Source organism: Dendropsophus ebraccatus, chromosome 5 (assembly GCF_027789765.1).
Source record: "Dendropsophus ebraccatus isolate aDenEbr1 chromosome 5, aDenEbr1.pat, whole genome shotgun sequence".
In the NCBI taxonomy this organism is placed as follows: domain Eukaryota; kingdom Metazoa; phylum Chordata; class Amphibia; order Anura; family Hylidae; genus Dendropsophus; species Dendropsophus ebraccatus.
In genome coordinates, this window is record NC_091458.1 from 158,949,165 (window position 1) to 158,966,172 (window position 17,008).

The following is a 17,008-nucleotide window of genomic DNA, read 5'->3' on the forward strand; positions in this document are numbered from 1 at the left end:
TTCCACCTAGAAACCCCCATGACCCCTTATTTTTTGCGTCACTAATTGTACTTTGCAATTACAGGCTGAATTTTTGCATAAAGTACACTGCGAAACCAGAAAAAAATTCAAAGTGTGGTGAAATTGAAAAAAAAAACGCATTTCTTTTATTTGGGGGAAATGTGTTTTTACGCCATTCACCCTGGGGTAAAACTGACTTGTTATGCATGTTCCTCAAGTCGTTACGATTAAACGATATATAACATGTATAACTTATATTGTATCTGATGGCCTGTAAAAAATTCAAACCGTTGTTAACCAATATACGTTCCTTAAAATCGCTCCATTCCCAGGCTTATAGCGCTTTTATCCTTTGGTCTATGGGGCTGTGCGAGGTGTCATTTTTTGCGCCATGATTTGATCTTTCTATCGGTACCTTGATTGCCCATATACGTCTTTTTGATCGCTTTTTATTACATTTTTTCTGGATTTGATGCGACCAAAAATGCGCAATTTTGCACTTTGGGATTTTTTTGCGCTGACGCCGTTTACCGTACGAGATCAGGAATGTGATTAATTAATAGTTCGGGCGATTACGCACGCGGCGATAGCAAACATGTTTATTTATTTATTTATTTGTTTACTTTTATTTAAAACCTGGGAAAAGGGGGGTGATTCAGACTTTTATTAGGGGAGGGGGCTTTTTACTATTAACAACACTTTTTTTTTTTTTTTTACACATATACTAGAAGCCGCCCTGGGGGACTTCTAGTATATACACTGTGATCTCTCATTGAGATCTCTGCAGCATAGATATGCTGCAGAGATCCATGAGATCGGCACTCGTTTGCTTTCGGCTGCTGCAGCCGGAAGTAAACGAGTGCCGAGCCGAGGACGGCGCCATCTTGGACGCGTCCCCGGCCGGCATCAGTAACGGAGATCGCTCCTCTGGGACAAGGTCCCGGAGGAGCGATCTCCCCCACTAGACACCAGGGAAACGTTGCCTCCGGTAATCGGAGGCAGCTGTCAACTTTGACAGCTGCCTCCGATTAGCTAATTAGCGGGCACGGCGATCCGACCGTGCCCGCTAATAGCGGCGGTCCCGGGCTACACGCGGCACCCGGGATCGCGGCACTTCAAAGCGGGGCCGCCGCGCGGCCCCGCTTTGAAGTGCAAGTGAGGACATAGGACGTACCGGTACGTCCTATGTCCTTAAGAGGTTAAAGTGACTGTACCACCACGCCCAGGCTGAAGCACTGGAGGCGGCCGACCCACCCTTAGTGGGAGGAAACCTCCGCACCTCTATGATAGGGTTCCATTGATTCTAATGGAGTCACGTCATGGAGGGGCTGGAGTTTCTTCCCACTAGGGGGGGTCGGCTCGCCTCCAGTGCTTCAGCCTGGGCCTGGGGGTACAGTCACTTTAAGACAACCATCTCTTACCTTGCAGCTCTTCTGAGTTATGTGTAGGGAGTCCGACCCCTCAGCACCTCACTTGTGTCTTTGTGTCAACATAATGCGGCCTTTTACCCCCTGGCTGTAAAGGATCAGGGCTGTGATGGTGGGGCAGGTATTATGTTGTCATAGTCACATGAGGGGCAAAAAACGCCCCTACATGCAGTGGCCAATGGCTGCAAAATATTGTGTATCAGTGGCATCAAGTAATTTTCAACAATAACGTGGGAACACACTTTTTTCCCTTGTTTTTCCTTTACAGACAGACCGAGGGGACGCACTAGTGTGTATGGACACAGACGGCACTGCGTATCTTCAAGGGATATTAATGCATCCTACCAACAGCAGTCTTTCATCCAGCCTGTGCCTCAGCTTCACTAGTATCGGAGAAACCATAAGCTGGATCAACTCTTACATACTAACCTGATCACAAATTGTCCAATATTCCTATTGTTCAGCAGCAGATTGTTCTATTCTTAGAAGATCATGTCGACAAATTGCTTATTTCTTACTGCTATCTCTGTCATCCCTGTGTGCATGCTTAGCCATCTGTCCATTTAAAGGGAGGGGTGTATGACCTCCATTTTAGCGATAGTCGGTCCACCAGTCCAGCAGTTATCACTTTTCTAGTGCAAAAATTGTAACTTGTTCCGGCCTCATAGCTTTTTTATTATTATTATTAATCTGTACACTGAGGAAAGCCGAGCAGAAAGGAAAGAGAAGAGTTCTCAGCCAAGAGCTTCTTCCTCTTCTTCTAGGAAACAACTGGGTCTCAAAACATTCATCAAAACTTTTCATGTCATTATGAACGGGCGTTTTCAGCTGTCCGGTCGTCTGCGCATCCCTTCCAATTCTGGCCGGTGATTATCGGTGGCTGAAGAGCTATGAGTAAGGCCTGGTGGCCGAAACATGTCAGCTGCTGCTGATAAATCTGTTTTTATGTGAAGACTTCAATAACATTTTCGTGGATGATATCCTGGATTGCTGACTTTCTACAACTATTTCTGGGTGAAGCTTGCACTGCCGAGCACCGGACAGGTGAAAGGATTGCAGGTGTGGTGAGCTGGATCTCCTTTCCATTGAAGATGTTGGATACAGCCATAGGCTTAACCATGTTTTCCAGGGCTCCTTTCAGCCACCGGTAATCAAGTGAAGAGCGTTCGGGTTTGGACGATTCCGCTCATCTCTATCAATTTGGTGTGGTTTTGCAGCTTGGTTCCATTAAAGTGAATTGCAAGAGACGTAAAATCATAGAAAATTGTCTGGTCAATCTAATCTGCTCTTATTATTTTCCCCTATATTATTTCCTTTCTTATTATCTTATGTGGATATATGTCTATACCAGGCAGGTTTACATTCTGTTATTGTAGATTTACCTACCACATCTGCTGGAAGTTTGTTCCAAGTATCTACTACTCTTTCAGTAAAGTAATATTTCTCACGTTGCTTCTGATCCTTCAGTGCTCAGTTTACTATTGACCACGTTCCGGGTTTACTTTCACTTTTGAGTTTTCATTTTACCCCTTTTGTAAAACCTGTAACGCTTTTGTTTTCCTCCATTGAGAGCCATACCGAGGGATTGTTTTTTGCAGTCCTAATTATACCTTCTCTTCTGAAGTCTTTGCTTACACAAAACTGCCAATCCTCAGATAGGGAATTCCTTCTAACCAACGGCGATGTCTAAACATTGCACAGGTGGCCTAAAGATCCAGCCCATGTGCCGGGCTGACACAGGTGGGGAATAGTAGGCAATCTGCCTGGAGCATTCCTAATAATGAGGAGGGCGGGGAGGAGGGACAGAGAGGTTGTGCAAGCCTAATATATACACAATCTAGGCCACACCCGTTGGGCACAGGGCTGCCAGTTTAAAAGTTGTTTTTTAGGACAATAACTGCACGGACCCCAGGACAGATCTTGGATTGGAAGCAGCTATCCGATAGTACAACAGTTTGTGTGTGTGTGTGGGGGGGGGGGGGGGTTTGTCAGATTGTGGGTACAGAGTCGCATATGGAATTTTTAAAAACAAGTCATTAAAAAGATATATACAAACTGGGTATGGCTGTTGTAATACTAACCTGAAGAAAACTTGTGCAAAATCGCATATTTTTTTCATCAATTTTATCTTACAATTTTTTTTTCAAATTCAAATTATGGAAAAAATAACTCATTATAAAAGTAGAAGTGATCCTGTAAAAACAAGCCATAAGATGGCTCTCTAGGTGGATAAATGAAAGAATTATACAACTATGGCTTTGAGAAGATAAGGAGGAAGAAGACCAGGAAAACATGGACAGAGCCTATGGCATGCTCACGTTATTCCTATTTCTAGTAAAAAAAAATATTAGACGCATTCGATTTTTTTTTTATAAAACAAGTTTTATTAAAAACATAACAAATTGAGGCAAACATCATCAAGAATATAAGGCAATAGTCTCCAGGAGACAGACAAGAACCAGCAAAGTATTAACTCACAAACAATTGCAGTCAAATGACAATACATTCTAGTCAACAGATCTCGATATTCTGGCATGATCCACTGTCAAACTAATGTCCATGACATTTTCTACGAAATCCTGCAGAAAAACCCACATTCGTTTGGATTTTTCCACGTCAAACTTTTTTCCACTCAAAAATATAACTGCTATTTGGGGTTTCTCATCGCCCATCTGGCTGAGGTGAAGATTCCCGACAGTGGGAAAGTGGTGGCAAATGGCAGCATCGTCTGGTCAGCTCTACGGTACGATCCAGGTCGGAAAGCACTTTTGGTATGACATATTCTGCCATGGATACTGCTGGCAGGTGGCAACATCTGATCACAGTTATATTATCAAACAAGGACAATGATATCATCTGAAATATGGACTGATAATAAAACACTGTAGCTACCAAAAAAAAAAAATAGAACTTTACTCCAAAGATGGTTTTATCCATTATGCATAAACAGCGTAAGCAAAATAAACTGTCAAGGAATTAAGATCCATATATTTACATTAAGTACATAAAGCCCCGGCATCACTTACTGCCATATATTCAGCATTACAGTTGTGTCATTTTTCCAAGGCCGACACCATTTTGAGGCACATTCGGCGCTACTTTCACAGGTTGATGCTCAATTTGGAGGTGGGAAAGTCTCAGTTCGCAAAAATACCATTGGTAATCGAGGAGATCCTGGCACTCACCAACGTAATTCTTCAATCTTTATTTCACTTTATTTGACCATAGGCGATCTGCGTTCTTAGTGCCGTCCAGCTTTTCTTTCAAAAACACCAGAATTACTGTACATACAAATTTGATCATAGACACGTTAAGGGGAATTTATTAAGGGTACAAACACACACACCGTATACGCAGCAGATACGCAGCAGATTTGATGCTGTGTTCAGTTATTTAGATCTAATTTGCTGCGTATCGCAGTAGTAAATACGCTGCGTATATGGTGTGTGTGTTTATACCCTAAAACTGCTCTGAAAGAAAAATGGTCTTTATTATGCCTTTCGCCTTTAGAGTTTTTCCCATGTAAAATTTATCCAATAGGCACTGTCATAAATTTGGAGCAAATGAGATTTGGAGTGGCTGCGACATTTCATCCATTAAAATGGCATATCTTTACATTTGCACCATTTTAAGGCATAATTTGCGCCATTTGCATTAATGGTCTGAACTGGATTTGCGATGTTTTGTACCAGTCTGCACCATCTTTTGCACCATATAAAAAATTTTAAAAAAACCGTTACATTTCTTAAAAATCAGTTAAATCCAGTAAATGTGCAAAACATTCTGTAAAACCCTGGAAAAAATAGTAACAAAACTAGAACAAGAGAAAATTTAGCAAAATCAGACCTGTCTCTTCTTATGAGGCTTAGCTCCAATGAAGTCAGAGTTCATAATTAGAGATGAGCGAACCTGGAGCAGCTGGAGTCCATCCGAACCCGATCGTTCGGCATTTGATTAGCGGTGGCTGCTGAACTTGGATAAAGCCCTAAGGCTATGTGGAAATCATGGATATAGTCATTGGCTGTATCCATGTTTTCCAGACAACCATAGAGCTTTATCCAAGTTCAGCAGCCACCACTAATCAAATACCGAACGATCGGGTTCGGATGGACTCCAGCTGCTCCAGGTTCACTCATCTCTATTCATAATCCGACGCAGTCAGGATAAGCAGACGCAAGCCCTTCTTGTGCTCCTGACTGGCCAATAAAGCATAAGAAGAAACCCTAAAAAAAAGGGTAAAAATAAAGCAGAAGAAGCCCTAAAAGGGGGCAGGTCCTGTGACGGATATCCTTTAAGAAGATAAAACAGAAGGCAAATCCAGGATAAAAGATCGACTGGTCAATGCAAAAATCAAATCATCAACCATCGCTAAGCAAGAAACGTCCATACAATCAATAATAAAATATTTCCATTCGCGGCGATTATTACTGCAAAGCGAGTGTGAGCATCACTCCACAATATAGAAGATATATTTGGGGATAACCTGAGAAGAATGGGTAAGAAACGCAAGACCTTACCAGCCATAATAAAACATGTAAACCAATACAACTGTGGTCTTTGCCATCTTCTATGATGACAGAAAAACATAGCCATTCACTCAGTCTGGACTTGGAGTAGTTCTGGCTGATCTGGAGACTCCTCAGGGACTTTATATGAGTGGAAGTCCGGACGTGCTACATCATGACTATGCGCATGTGCTCCCGTGCAGCTGTGGCCGTGTCCGGAAGATACCGCTGTTGGATACACTGTGGCCCCAGCAGGAGGCCAGGCCCCAGTTGGCTTTGTATGATGATATGGAGAGTAGACATCAGGGAGGCCTTGAGGTGGAGTATAATACTGCTGGGTTGGGTACGATCCAGGAGGTGGGTTGATCCTTCAAAAGAGAAAAAAAAAAAACACTTTAAAAGCAATGTACAAAGATAAAATAAGCCACTGCTACAAAGTCGAGATGTGACGCACATGTTACATTTTAGACGCGGCAGCTGGGACGTTGTGGTTGACCCATTACCTTACTTCCGGTCACTTACTTTCTGTTTTGGGAGGCGTTCCTTTCTGCTGAACTTGCAGGGACGTATCTCCAAACTGTGATCCTTTTTAATAACCTGAATGGAACCATCTGATCTATTTGTGTAAGTAATGATTCCGGAGGGTCTAAGAAGAAGCAGCCACCCATACCATCTGCATTCAAGATAAGGAATATATAACACTTAGTCGGATGTCTCTTTGCATTGTGACCTAAATGCACCATTTTCTAAGGTCTGCCACAAGAGATCTCGCACATGGAAGGGACCATACCAATAAAGAAGGTATCACGACCTATCGAGCCTTGTGCTTACTTACAAAACTGCTGACAGGTCCACGTGAAACAAGCCCCGCCCGGGGGGCACTTTTTCTGGGATTTATTAATTCACTATAAATACCATAGAATTTACCAACTAATTTTCTTTACTTGCCTGTCAAGTCTGTCCTTGTAGGGTAGGACTTTCCTTAACACAACATTTCTATGGGTTATTATCAGCTTAAAGTGTCACTGTCGTTAATTTTTTTTTTTGTAGAAATCAATAGTCCAGGCGATTTTAAGAAACTTTGTGGTGGACATAGCAGAGAAAGCTCCAGAAGTATAGAAGGAGAATATTCTGGAACTCCCCACTATAGTTATTGCTGTTTAATTCACATAGCAGGTGAACAGTCACAAACAAGTAAAATAAGTCACGTTCCAGAGAATGTCTGTGTCCTTGCCGAAACACGCCCTACTTTACAATTGTTTGTGACTGTTCACCTGCTATGTGACTAAAACAGCAAGAAAGATATAGGAGAGTGTCAGGATTTCTTCCTACTACTGTCTCCTAATGTTCTGTGCCACCATGCCCAAATCATCCAGGGGACAGTAATGTAGATCAAGTGCCACCATGTACAAATAACCTGTACCACATTCTCCTTTAGTGATCTCTCCCTTAAAGTTACTCTGTACCCACAATCTGCCTTACCCAAACCACTTGTACCTTTGGATAGCTGCTTTTAATCCAAGATCTGTCCTGGGGTCCGTTCGGCAGGTGATGAAGTTATTGTCCTAAAAAAATACTTAAATTTGAAGCCTGTGCCAAACAGGAGTATCTGTGCCCTAACTTTGCACCACCCCTCCGTCCCTCCTCCCCACCCTCTTCATCATTAGGAATGCCCCTAGAACATTTTCTGCTGAATGCTGAACATTGCACAGGTGCCTTAACGATCCAGCCCATGTGCCGTGCTCACACAGCTGATGAATAGGAGACAATCTGCCTGGAGCATACCTAATGATGAAGAGGGTGGGGAGGAGGGACAGAGAGGGTGTGCCAGCCTAATGCATAGACACTCTAGGCCATGGCCGTTTGGCACAGGGCTGCAAGTTTAAAGTGACCCTGTACCCACAATCTGACCCCCCCAAACCGCTTGTACCTTCGGATAGCTGCTTTTAATCCAAGATCTGTCCTGGGGTCCGTTCGGCAGGGGATGCTGTTATTGTCATAAAAACAACTTTTAATCCAGCAGCGCTGTGTCTAACGGCCGGGGCTTACATTTGTATATGCATGAGGCTGGCACACCCTCTCTGTCTTTCCTCCCCACCCTCCTCATCATTAGCAATGCTCTAGGCAGATGGTCTCCTATTCATCAGCTGTGTCAGCCCGGCACATGTACTGGATCGTTAAGCACATGTTCAGCGTGGAGAAAATGTTTCAGTGGCATTCCTAATGGTGAAGAGGGTGGGCAGGAGGGACGGAGAAGTGGTGCAAAGTTAGGGCACAGATACTCCCGTTGGGCACGGGGCTGCAAGTTTTAAAAGTTGTTTTTTAGGACAATAACTGCATCACCTGCCGAACGGACACCGGGACAGATCTTGGATTAAAAGCAGCTATCTGAAGTGGTTTTGGGGGTCAGATTGTGGGTACAGAGTTACTTTAAAGTAAATGTACCATCAGGTAAATCGCTGCTATTTTTCTTACCTTAGGGTCCTATTGCACCAACAGATTTATCTAAGAGATTATTGAAGCCAAAGCCAGGAATGTATTTAAAAAAGGAGAAATCCAGTCTTCCCTTTATGACCTGTTTGGTTTCTAGTCTGTTCCTGGCTTTGGCTGCAGAAATCTTTAAAATAACCAGTCAGATATCTGTTGGTGCCTTTAATGGATCACCGCTGGCAAGGAAATGCCGGTACTACGGTCTTTTTTTGAATTGCCGCCCAGCTTTCGCGCTCGGCGCATGTCTTTTCCTGGGCCCTGGCCCAGCTCAGAGCACTGGTGGCAGGCCCGAATCAATGGAGCCGCGTCACAAAGGGGAGGGGATCACACCACACTGGTGGGCAGCGGGCTGGTGCTCTGGAAAAGACCGGTGCCGAGCGCGGGAACTGGGTACCAATCCAAAAAAAAAAAAGAACCATGCCGCTGCGCTCCTTTTTGAAGCTAAGGCCAGGAACAGCCTATAGACTGAGATCAGGTCATAAAGGAAAGACCGAGATTTCTCCTCTTTTCCAATCAATTCCTGGCTTTGGCTTCAAAATTTGTCAGATAATTCTGTCTAAACACTTCATTATTATTACACGTCCAAAAAAACCTAGAGCACGTCTATCATCATCCAAGAAATGTGGTCGATACAACACGTGCGTCATCACCTTGCTGAAAGGATACAAATGACTCCCACCACAATGCCGCACACATTACTGAGAATGGTGGCATGTGGTACAAAGGCGGCAGGGATGAGAAATAAGAGTGGCATCACCTTTGTGGGTACCATGAACCCAAAGAATATCAGTCGCCTCAGGTTGGTGCGAATTATAAAGACACTGATCATTGAAAAGGCAACGGACGTGAATCCCTGGACTTTTCCATCCATGTAATGGCTGATGCCGGCGCTGGTGACGGCCAAGTAGAGAAGTCCGCTCCATACAGCAAAGAGCGGGGTGAGGAGGAAGAACTTCACTGTGCCAACATTCTCTTCAAATCCGCCACCAAAGTACCAAGCTATGAAACAACTGCAGGCGAGCGTGGGCAGATCCTCATGGACGTAAATATAGGTGATCAATCTGTAGACTGGAAAAATAAAACTGTGAATAAAACTGCGTCACCCACATGTCCAGTATACACCTCCCCCCCCCCACATATACAGTATACGCCTCCCCCCCCCCACATATACAGTATACACCTCCCCCCCACATACACAGTATACGCCTCCCCCCACATGTCCAGTATACACCTCCCCCCCCCACATGTCCAGTATACACCTCCCCCCCCCACATATACAGTATACACCTCCCCCCCACATACACAGTATACGCCTCCCCCCACATGTCCAGTATACACCTCCCCCCCACATACACAGTATACGCCTCCCCCCACATGTCCAGTATACACCTCCCCCCCCACATACACAGTATACGCCTCCCCCCACATGTCCAGTATACGCCTCCCCCCACATGTCCAGTATACACCTCCCCCCACATGTCCAGTATACACCTCCCCCCCCACATGTCCAGTATACGCCTCCCCCCCCCCACATATACAGTATACGCCTCCCCCCACATGTCCAGTATACGCCTCCCCCCACATGTCCAGTATACGCCTCCCCCCACATGTCCAGTATACACCTCCCCCCACATGTCCAGTATACACCTCCCCCCACATGTCCAGTATACACCTCCCCCCACATGTCCAGTATACACCTCCCCCCACATGTCCAGTATACACCTCCCCCCACATGTCCAGTATACACCTCCCCCCACATGTCCAGTATACACCTCCCCCCACATGTCCAGTATACACCTCCCCCCCCATGTCCAGTATACACCTCCCCCCACATGTCCAGTATACACCTCCCCCCACATGTCCAGTATACACCTCCCCCCACATGTCCAGTATACACCTCCCCCCCCACATACACAGTATACGCCTCCCCCCCCTCCCACATGTCCAGTAAACACCTCCCCCCCACATGTCCAGTATACACCTCCCCCCCCACATGTCCAGTATACGCCTCCCCCCCCCACCCACATATACAGTATACGCCTCCCCCCACATGTCCAGTATACGCCTCCCCCCACATGTCCAGTATACGCCTCCCCCCACATGTCCAGTATACACCTCCCCCCACATGTCCAGTATACACCTCCCCCCCCACATGTCCAGTATACACCTCCCCCCCCCCATGTCCAGTATACACCTCCCCCCCCACATGTCCAGTATACGCCTCCCCCCCCCCCACATATACAGTATACGCCTCCCCCCACATGTCCAGTATACACCTCTCCCCCACATATACAGTATACGCCTCCCCCCACATGTCCAGTATACACCTCCCCCCCCACATATACAGTATACGCCTCCCCCCCCCACATATACAGTATACACCTCCCCCCCACATATACAGTATACACCTCCCCCCACATATACAGTATACACCTCCCCCCCCCACATATACAGTATACACCTCTCCCCCACATATACAGTATACGCCTCCCCCCACATGTCCAGTATACACCTCCCCCCCCACATATACAGTATACGCCTCCCCCCCCCCACATATACAGTATACACCTCCCCCCCCCACATATACAGTATACACCTCCCCCCCCACATATACAGTATACACCTCCCCCCCACATATACAGTATACACCTCCCCCCACATATACAGTATACACCTCCCCCCCCCACATATACAGTATACACCTCCCCCCCCCCCACATATACAGTATACACCTCCCCCCCCCCACATATACAGTATACACCTCCCCCCCCCACATATACAGTATACGCCTCCCCCCCCCCACATATACAGTATACACCTCCCCCCCCACATATACAGTATACACCTCCCCCCCCCACATATACAGTATACACCTCCCCCCCACATATACAGTATACACCTCCCCCCACATGTCCAGTATACACCTTCCCCCCCCCACATATACAGTATACGCCTCCCCCCACATGTCCAGTATACGCCTCCCCCCCCACATATACAGTATACACCTCCCCCCCACATGATAACACATCGATGTGCAAAGGCATAGCTGCAGAGCCGTCACTGACTTTAAAGGCACATTACACTAGATGACCCCATACTATACATATATTATAATATATACACATACACTGTAATAGAGGGATCTTTCAACTAGCACCCACATCTCTCAGCCAGAACAGATCTGCAGCAATGTCTTCTTTAAAGGGGCACTCCAGCAAAAAATGTTTACTTTCAAATCGACTGGCGTCAGAAAGTTATATAGATTTGTAATTTACTTCTATAAAAAAAAAAAACTCAAGTCTTCCCATACTTATCAGCTGCTGTATGTCCTGCAGGAAGTGGTGTATTCTCTCCAGTCTGACACAGTGCTCTCTGCTGCCACCTCTGTCCATGTCAGGAACTGTCCAGAGCAGCAGCAAATCCCCATAGAAAATCTCTCCTGCTCTGGACAGTTCCTGACATGGACAGAGGTGGCAGCAGAGAGCACTGTGTCAGAATGGAAAGAATACAACACTTCCTGCAGGACATACAGCATCTGATAAGTATTGGAAGACTGGAGATTTTTTAAATAGAAATAAATTACAAAACGATATAACTTTCTGACACCTGTGGATTTGAAAGAAAATCATTTGCACTGGAGTTCCCCTTTATCATCCTCCTGAGGCGGCATTATATGTTAGGCCGCATGCAGACGAGCACAATGTACATATTCACATGTTTTGGATGAACGGCTCCTTCTTCATGGGCAGAGATCTTCCTAATACGAATGCTGATCCAGTAGTTCAGCAATCCGCCATTATACAGTTCATGTACTGTGAGAGAAAGGGGTGTATGAATGTTCGCCATTCGTGACCATTTACTTTCATCGTTGTCAGTACCACCTCTCATGGTTCGGCTGACTAATAATGATTTCTAGTGACACCCCATCCCTGCAAACAGCCGATGAACATGCATTTGTTCATTTACTGGCTTATCTCTCCAAGAACAAAAGGATCTAATATGCCTCGTCCTGCTCTCTACAGAAGGTGACTGCCAGTCCACACCGTAGACATTGGGGGATACAGCAAGACTGATCTGAGATCATGTGTGACTGCCAGATCATATCCTACTACGTCTGCACTCACACAATAATGCCATGGACGTGATCTATTGGGAAGCAAGCAGATGTGCGATGTTCTGCAGACATGTACATATAATAGCACCATGTCACCTATGGAGAACTGTACAAGAGGTTAGAACAAGCTCACAAGCAATGTCACGTAGAGAGCTTAGAGCTCCATGTGATGGTGGCAGCAGTGACAGGGATAGGATATGTACAGCCTGTGCGCAGTGACAGGGATAGGATATGTACAGCCTGTGCGCAGTGACAGGGATAGGATATGTACAGCCTGTGCAGTGACAGGGATAGGATATGTGCAGTGACAGGGATAGGATATGTACAGCCTGTGCGCAGAGACAGGGATAGGATATGTACAGCCTGTGCAGTGACAGGGATAGGATATGTACAGCCTGTGCAGTGACAGGGATAGGATATGTACAGCCTGTGCAGTGACAGGGATAGGATATGTACAGCCTGTGCGCAGTGACAGGGATAGGATATGTACAGCCTGTGCGCAGTGACAGGGATAGGATATGTACAGCCTGTGCGCAGTGACAGGGATAGGATATGTACAGCCTGTGCGCAGTGACAGGGATAGGATATGTACAGCCTGTGCGCAGTGACAGGGATAGGATATGTACAGCCTGTGCGCAGTGACAGGGATAGGATATGTACAGCCTGTGCGCAGTGACAGGATATGTACAGCCTGTGCAGTGACAGGGATAGGATATGTACAGCCTGTGCAGTGACAGGATATTTACAGCCTGTGCAGTGACAGGGATAGGATATGTGCAGTGACAGGGATAGGATATGTACAGCCTGTGCGCAGTGACAGGGATAGGATATGTACAGCCTGTGCAGTGACAGGGATAGGATATGTACAGCCTGTGCAGTGGCAGGGATAGGATATGTGCAGTGACAGGGATAGGATATGTACAGCCTGTGCGCAGTGACAGGGATAGGATATGTACAGCCTGTGCGCAGTGACAGTATATGTACAGCCTGTGCAGTGACAGGGATAGGATATGTACAGCCTGTGCAGTGACAGGATATGTACAGCCTGTGCAGTGACAGGGATAGGATATGTGCAGTGACAGTGACAGGATATGTACAGCCTGTGCAGTGACAGGGATAGGATATGTGCAGTGACAGGGATAGGATATGTACAGCCTGTGTGCAGTGACAGGATATGTACAGCCTGTGCAGTGACAGGGATAGGATATGTGCAGTGACAGGGATAGGATATGTGCAGCCTGTGTGCAGTGACAGGATATGTACAGCCTGTGCGCAGTGACAGGATATGTGCAGCCTGTGCGCAGTGACAGGATATGTGCAGCCTGTGCGCAGTGACAGGATATGTGCAGCCTGTGCGCAGTGACAGGATATGTGCAGCCTGTGCGCAGTGACAGGATATGTGCAGCCTGTGCGCAGTGACAGGATATGTGCAGCCTGTGCGCAGTGACAGGATATGTGCAGCCTGTGCGCAGTGACAGGATATGTGCAGCCTGTGCGCAGTGATAGGATATGTGCAGCCTGTGCGCAGTGACAGGATATGTACAGCCTGTGCGCAGTGACAGGATATGTACAGCCTGTGCGCAGTGACAGGATATGTGCAGCCTGTGTGCAGTGACAGGATATGTGCAGTGACAGGATATGTGCAGTGACAGGATATGTGCAGTGACAGGATATGTACAGCCTGTGCGCAGTGACAGGATATGTGCAGCCTGTGTGCAGTGAGTTGCCAGAGCTGAGGGTCTGTCACAGTGTACACAGCACAGGATACCACGTGGTGTTCTAGCTCTCCCAGTATGTGGTAGGGGCAGTGTGATCACTGTGCTGGGGAACATTCAGTCACACTCTCCCAATAGTGAAGTGCAGCAGTTGCCCATGACAACCACCAATCAGATCGCACAGCAGCCACCTGTATGGTCGTCAGTGGCAGCTGCTTCCCTTCTCCCTGCACGAGCGCTGACAGACATTGCCGTATACCCCGATAGAGGCAGCCGTACATGAGGCGCTTCCCAGCACTCCGGTCTCCAGGTCCAGGTTCCCCCAAGCTGGCGCCTCCCCGATCAGTACCGGAGCCGATACCGCCAGGGCCAGCAGTACGGTGAGGGTAGAGCCCGCGGTCAGACGCACGTCCGGCAGCCAGGACAGCACGGCTTTACCCCACCCTCCGGCCGCTGCTTGCTCTTCCGCCATTGTTCTGAAGACCTGTGGATTTTGTATAAAGTGCTACAACTTCAGCGCTGGGGTCCTCTGACGTAGGGACGTCACGTGGTCTCGGCGATCACGTGGTGCGGCGTCCTGTCATAACGAAGCTACACTGTGTTGCTGTGGTTACACCATGGAGGTGACTAGATAAGGTTGTGGCCCTCACAGTGATGGGGTAGGGCTGTCTGTGCTATAGTTGCTATTTATTATTATTAATAAGGCTCATTTCACTCCTAGTGCGTCCTAAACAAACGTAGTAACTGGCTCACAGTCCTTTCTATAAGGCTGTGTTCACACATGGCACATTTACGTTCTTGTGATGCCAGAATGGCGGCAAAATTAAACCATTCTACTTAAATTGTGCAATTTGTGGCAAGATATTGTGGTAAAACACATCATAAACTAAATAAAACACCGTGTGTGAACACAGCATCAAGGCCTGGTCCATAAAGGGGAACTCCGGGCTGGTGAGGGGGAGGATGAAAGAAGTAACACATGCCCTCACCTCCCCCGCTGGAGCTCTGGTCCCCCAGTCCTGGCCACTTCTGGGTCTGAGTGGGGACCTGGGGCGTCAAGTGCCAGGCCCGCTGGGTCCCACCTCGGCCGCTGACTAGCCCAGCAGGCCTGGCACTTCACGTCCCAGGTCCCCACTCAGACCCAGAAGTGGCCAGGACTGGGGGACCAGAGCTCCAGCGGGGGAGGTGAGGGCATGTGTTACTTCTTTCATCCTCCCCCTCCATAGCATTCTGCCAAAAATCACCCTAGCCCGGAGTTCTTCTTTAAGAATAATGATAAGTAGCTGACTCTGCAGCAGCCGGCTATGTACCATGACTGGTAAGGGCTGTTTTGGCTCCCTAGTGGTTGGTGCTGCATACATGTATTATTCAGGAAGGTCACAGTAAATTGTCTACTTCCCATACTCCATAAGGATCAATTACCTGTCCTGCATACAAAAAAGATGTCACACACATTATACACTGATGAGTTGCTTTAGGTTAAAAAAATATATATTTTTTTTCTTTTTGGGCACCCTAACGCCGCTGAGTGCTGATCAGCATCGCACGTCGCTGATCAGAAACTCCTCCTTTTTGGCGTAGGGGCTTTTTTCCCCCCTATATTCTACCGCCACTGTCTGCTGATAAGTGCCGCACATAAGTGCGCCATTTATCAGCAACTCCTTTCTTGGCGTAGGGATATTTTTTCTTACTGTCAAAAAAACTTAAAAAACACATTACACCACACTACATGAAATAAAGTTTTACACTATGGCCCCCAGGGTGTTTTCGGGCGACGGACGCATACTTATTATTGCCTCCGACACCGAAACAGCCAGTGAGGATGAATGGGGGGATCCTTTTTTCCTCCATTCATCCTCATCATCCAGTGACGTGTCTGGGGGTAGCGTAGCGTACGCTGCCCCCCAGACACGTTTTTTCCGCCAGTACCGTCCCAATAAGAGATCATGGTATGGCGTGAAATTCTACAAACTCTGTGAGAGTATCTCAGGGTACACTTACAGATTTAGGGTACGTGCACACTGCGGAATGGCGAAGGATAACCCTTTGTGCATTCCGCAGCTGGCACCCACTGGTGGACTGATGGAGGTGCGCGTGTCATAGACTCCATCCTATGCACAGGCGGATTCCATCGTCCATCCAAAGAATGAACACATTCATTCTTTGGACAGATCGTTCGGGAACTGATCTTCCCACTGCTGGATAAAGGTCACCACCTGTACGGGGATAACCTTTATACCAGCACCCCCTCTTCCGGTCCCTTGCTGCCCGAGCTACTGTAGCTTGCGGCACAATCCGAAAATATCAGAAGCAGTAATAAAGCCCTAATATTTAGCAGCCATGGAGCGGACCCAGCGCTTCTGAATATGAAGGACCCCGTATTGCACCAGGGCAACATTTTCCAGGTGTCGTCCCCCACACTGGAAAACAGGAGACCCCAGAAGAAGTGCAGAGTGTGGCGTAACAGGGGGATCAGGAAGGACACCATTTTCCAGTATGACACCTGTCCTGATCACCCCGGCCTCTGCATACAGGATCATTCAAGGCGTACCACACGTCATCGGAGTTCTACAGTTACTAAATTCTGTCCCTTATTCCTATTTCAGGGGTCACGTTGTTCCAGGGATTATTCTGATAATAAGGTTGACGATACGCATGGATTCTGGTCTGGAGAGCGCTATTTTATGATCATAAGAAGATGGGTTTGAAATTACTTTTGTGCAGGGGATTTCTCCACAATCTTTTCTTATTCTGTAT

The 17,008-nt window shown here is 47.0% G+C and overlaps 2 protein-coding genes across 3 annotated transcripts in view; one reads left to right on the forward strand and one right to left on the reverse strand.

The window, feature by feature from the left end:
- LOC138793946 (transmembrane protease serine 11D-like) overlaps nt 1-3,104 on the forward strand; it is a 29,556-nt gene extending 26,452 nt beyond the window's left edge. For both annotated transcript variants that reach the window (XM_069972703.1, XM_069972702.1), the window contains exon 10: nt 1,696-3,104. In XM_069972703.1, coding sequence (XP_069828804.1) covers nt 1,696-1,860 — 165 coding nt within the window. In that variant the 3' untranslated portion in view covers nt 1,861-3,104. The remainder of the gene's footprint in view (nt 1-1,695) is intronic.
- A 2,399-nt stretch (nt 3,105-5,503) lies between these two features.
- RHBDD2 (rhomboid domain containing 2) lies at nt 5,504-14,775 on the reverse strand. The gene is made up of 4 exons (XM_069972705.1): nt 14,531-14,775; nt 9,089-9,490; nt 6,455-6,605; nt 5,504-6,300 (listed from the first exon to the last, which is right to left on the reverse strand). Exons 1-4 carry the CDS (start codon nt 14,721-14,723, stop codon nt 6,021-6,023), a joined length of 1,026 nt encoding a protein of 341 aa, XP_069828806.1. The 5' UTR covers nt 14,724-14,775; the 3' UTR covers nt 5,504-6,020.
- Nucleotides 14,776-17,008: the final 2,233 nt, after the last annotated feature.

Bases quoted from the DNA above. Each gene is read 5' to 3' on its own strand.
- RHBDD2 (XM_069972705.1), bottom strand. From the start codon at position 14,723: ATGGCGGAAGAGCAAGCAGCGGCCGGAGGGTGGGGTAAAGCCGTGCTG. The intron at 6,606-9,088 runs GTATCCTTTCAG...TCTTGAATGCAG, and splicing joins CATTGTGGTGGGAGTCATTT to ATGGTATGGGTGGCTGCTTC. The intron at 6,301-6,454 runs GTAAGTGACCGG...TCTCTTTTGAAG, and splicing joins AACGCCTCCCAAAACAGAAA to GATCAACCCACCTCCTGGAT.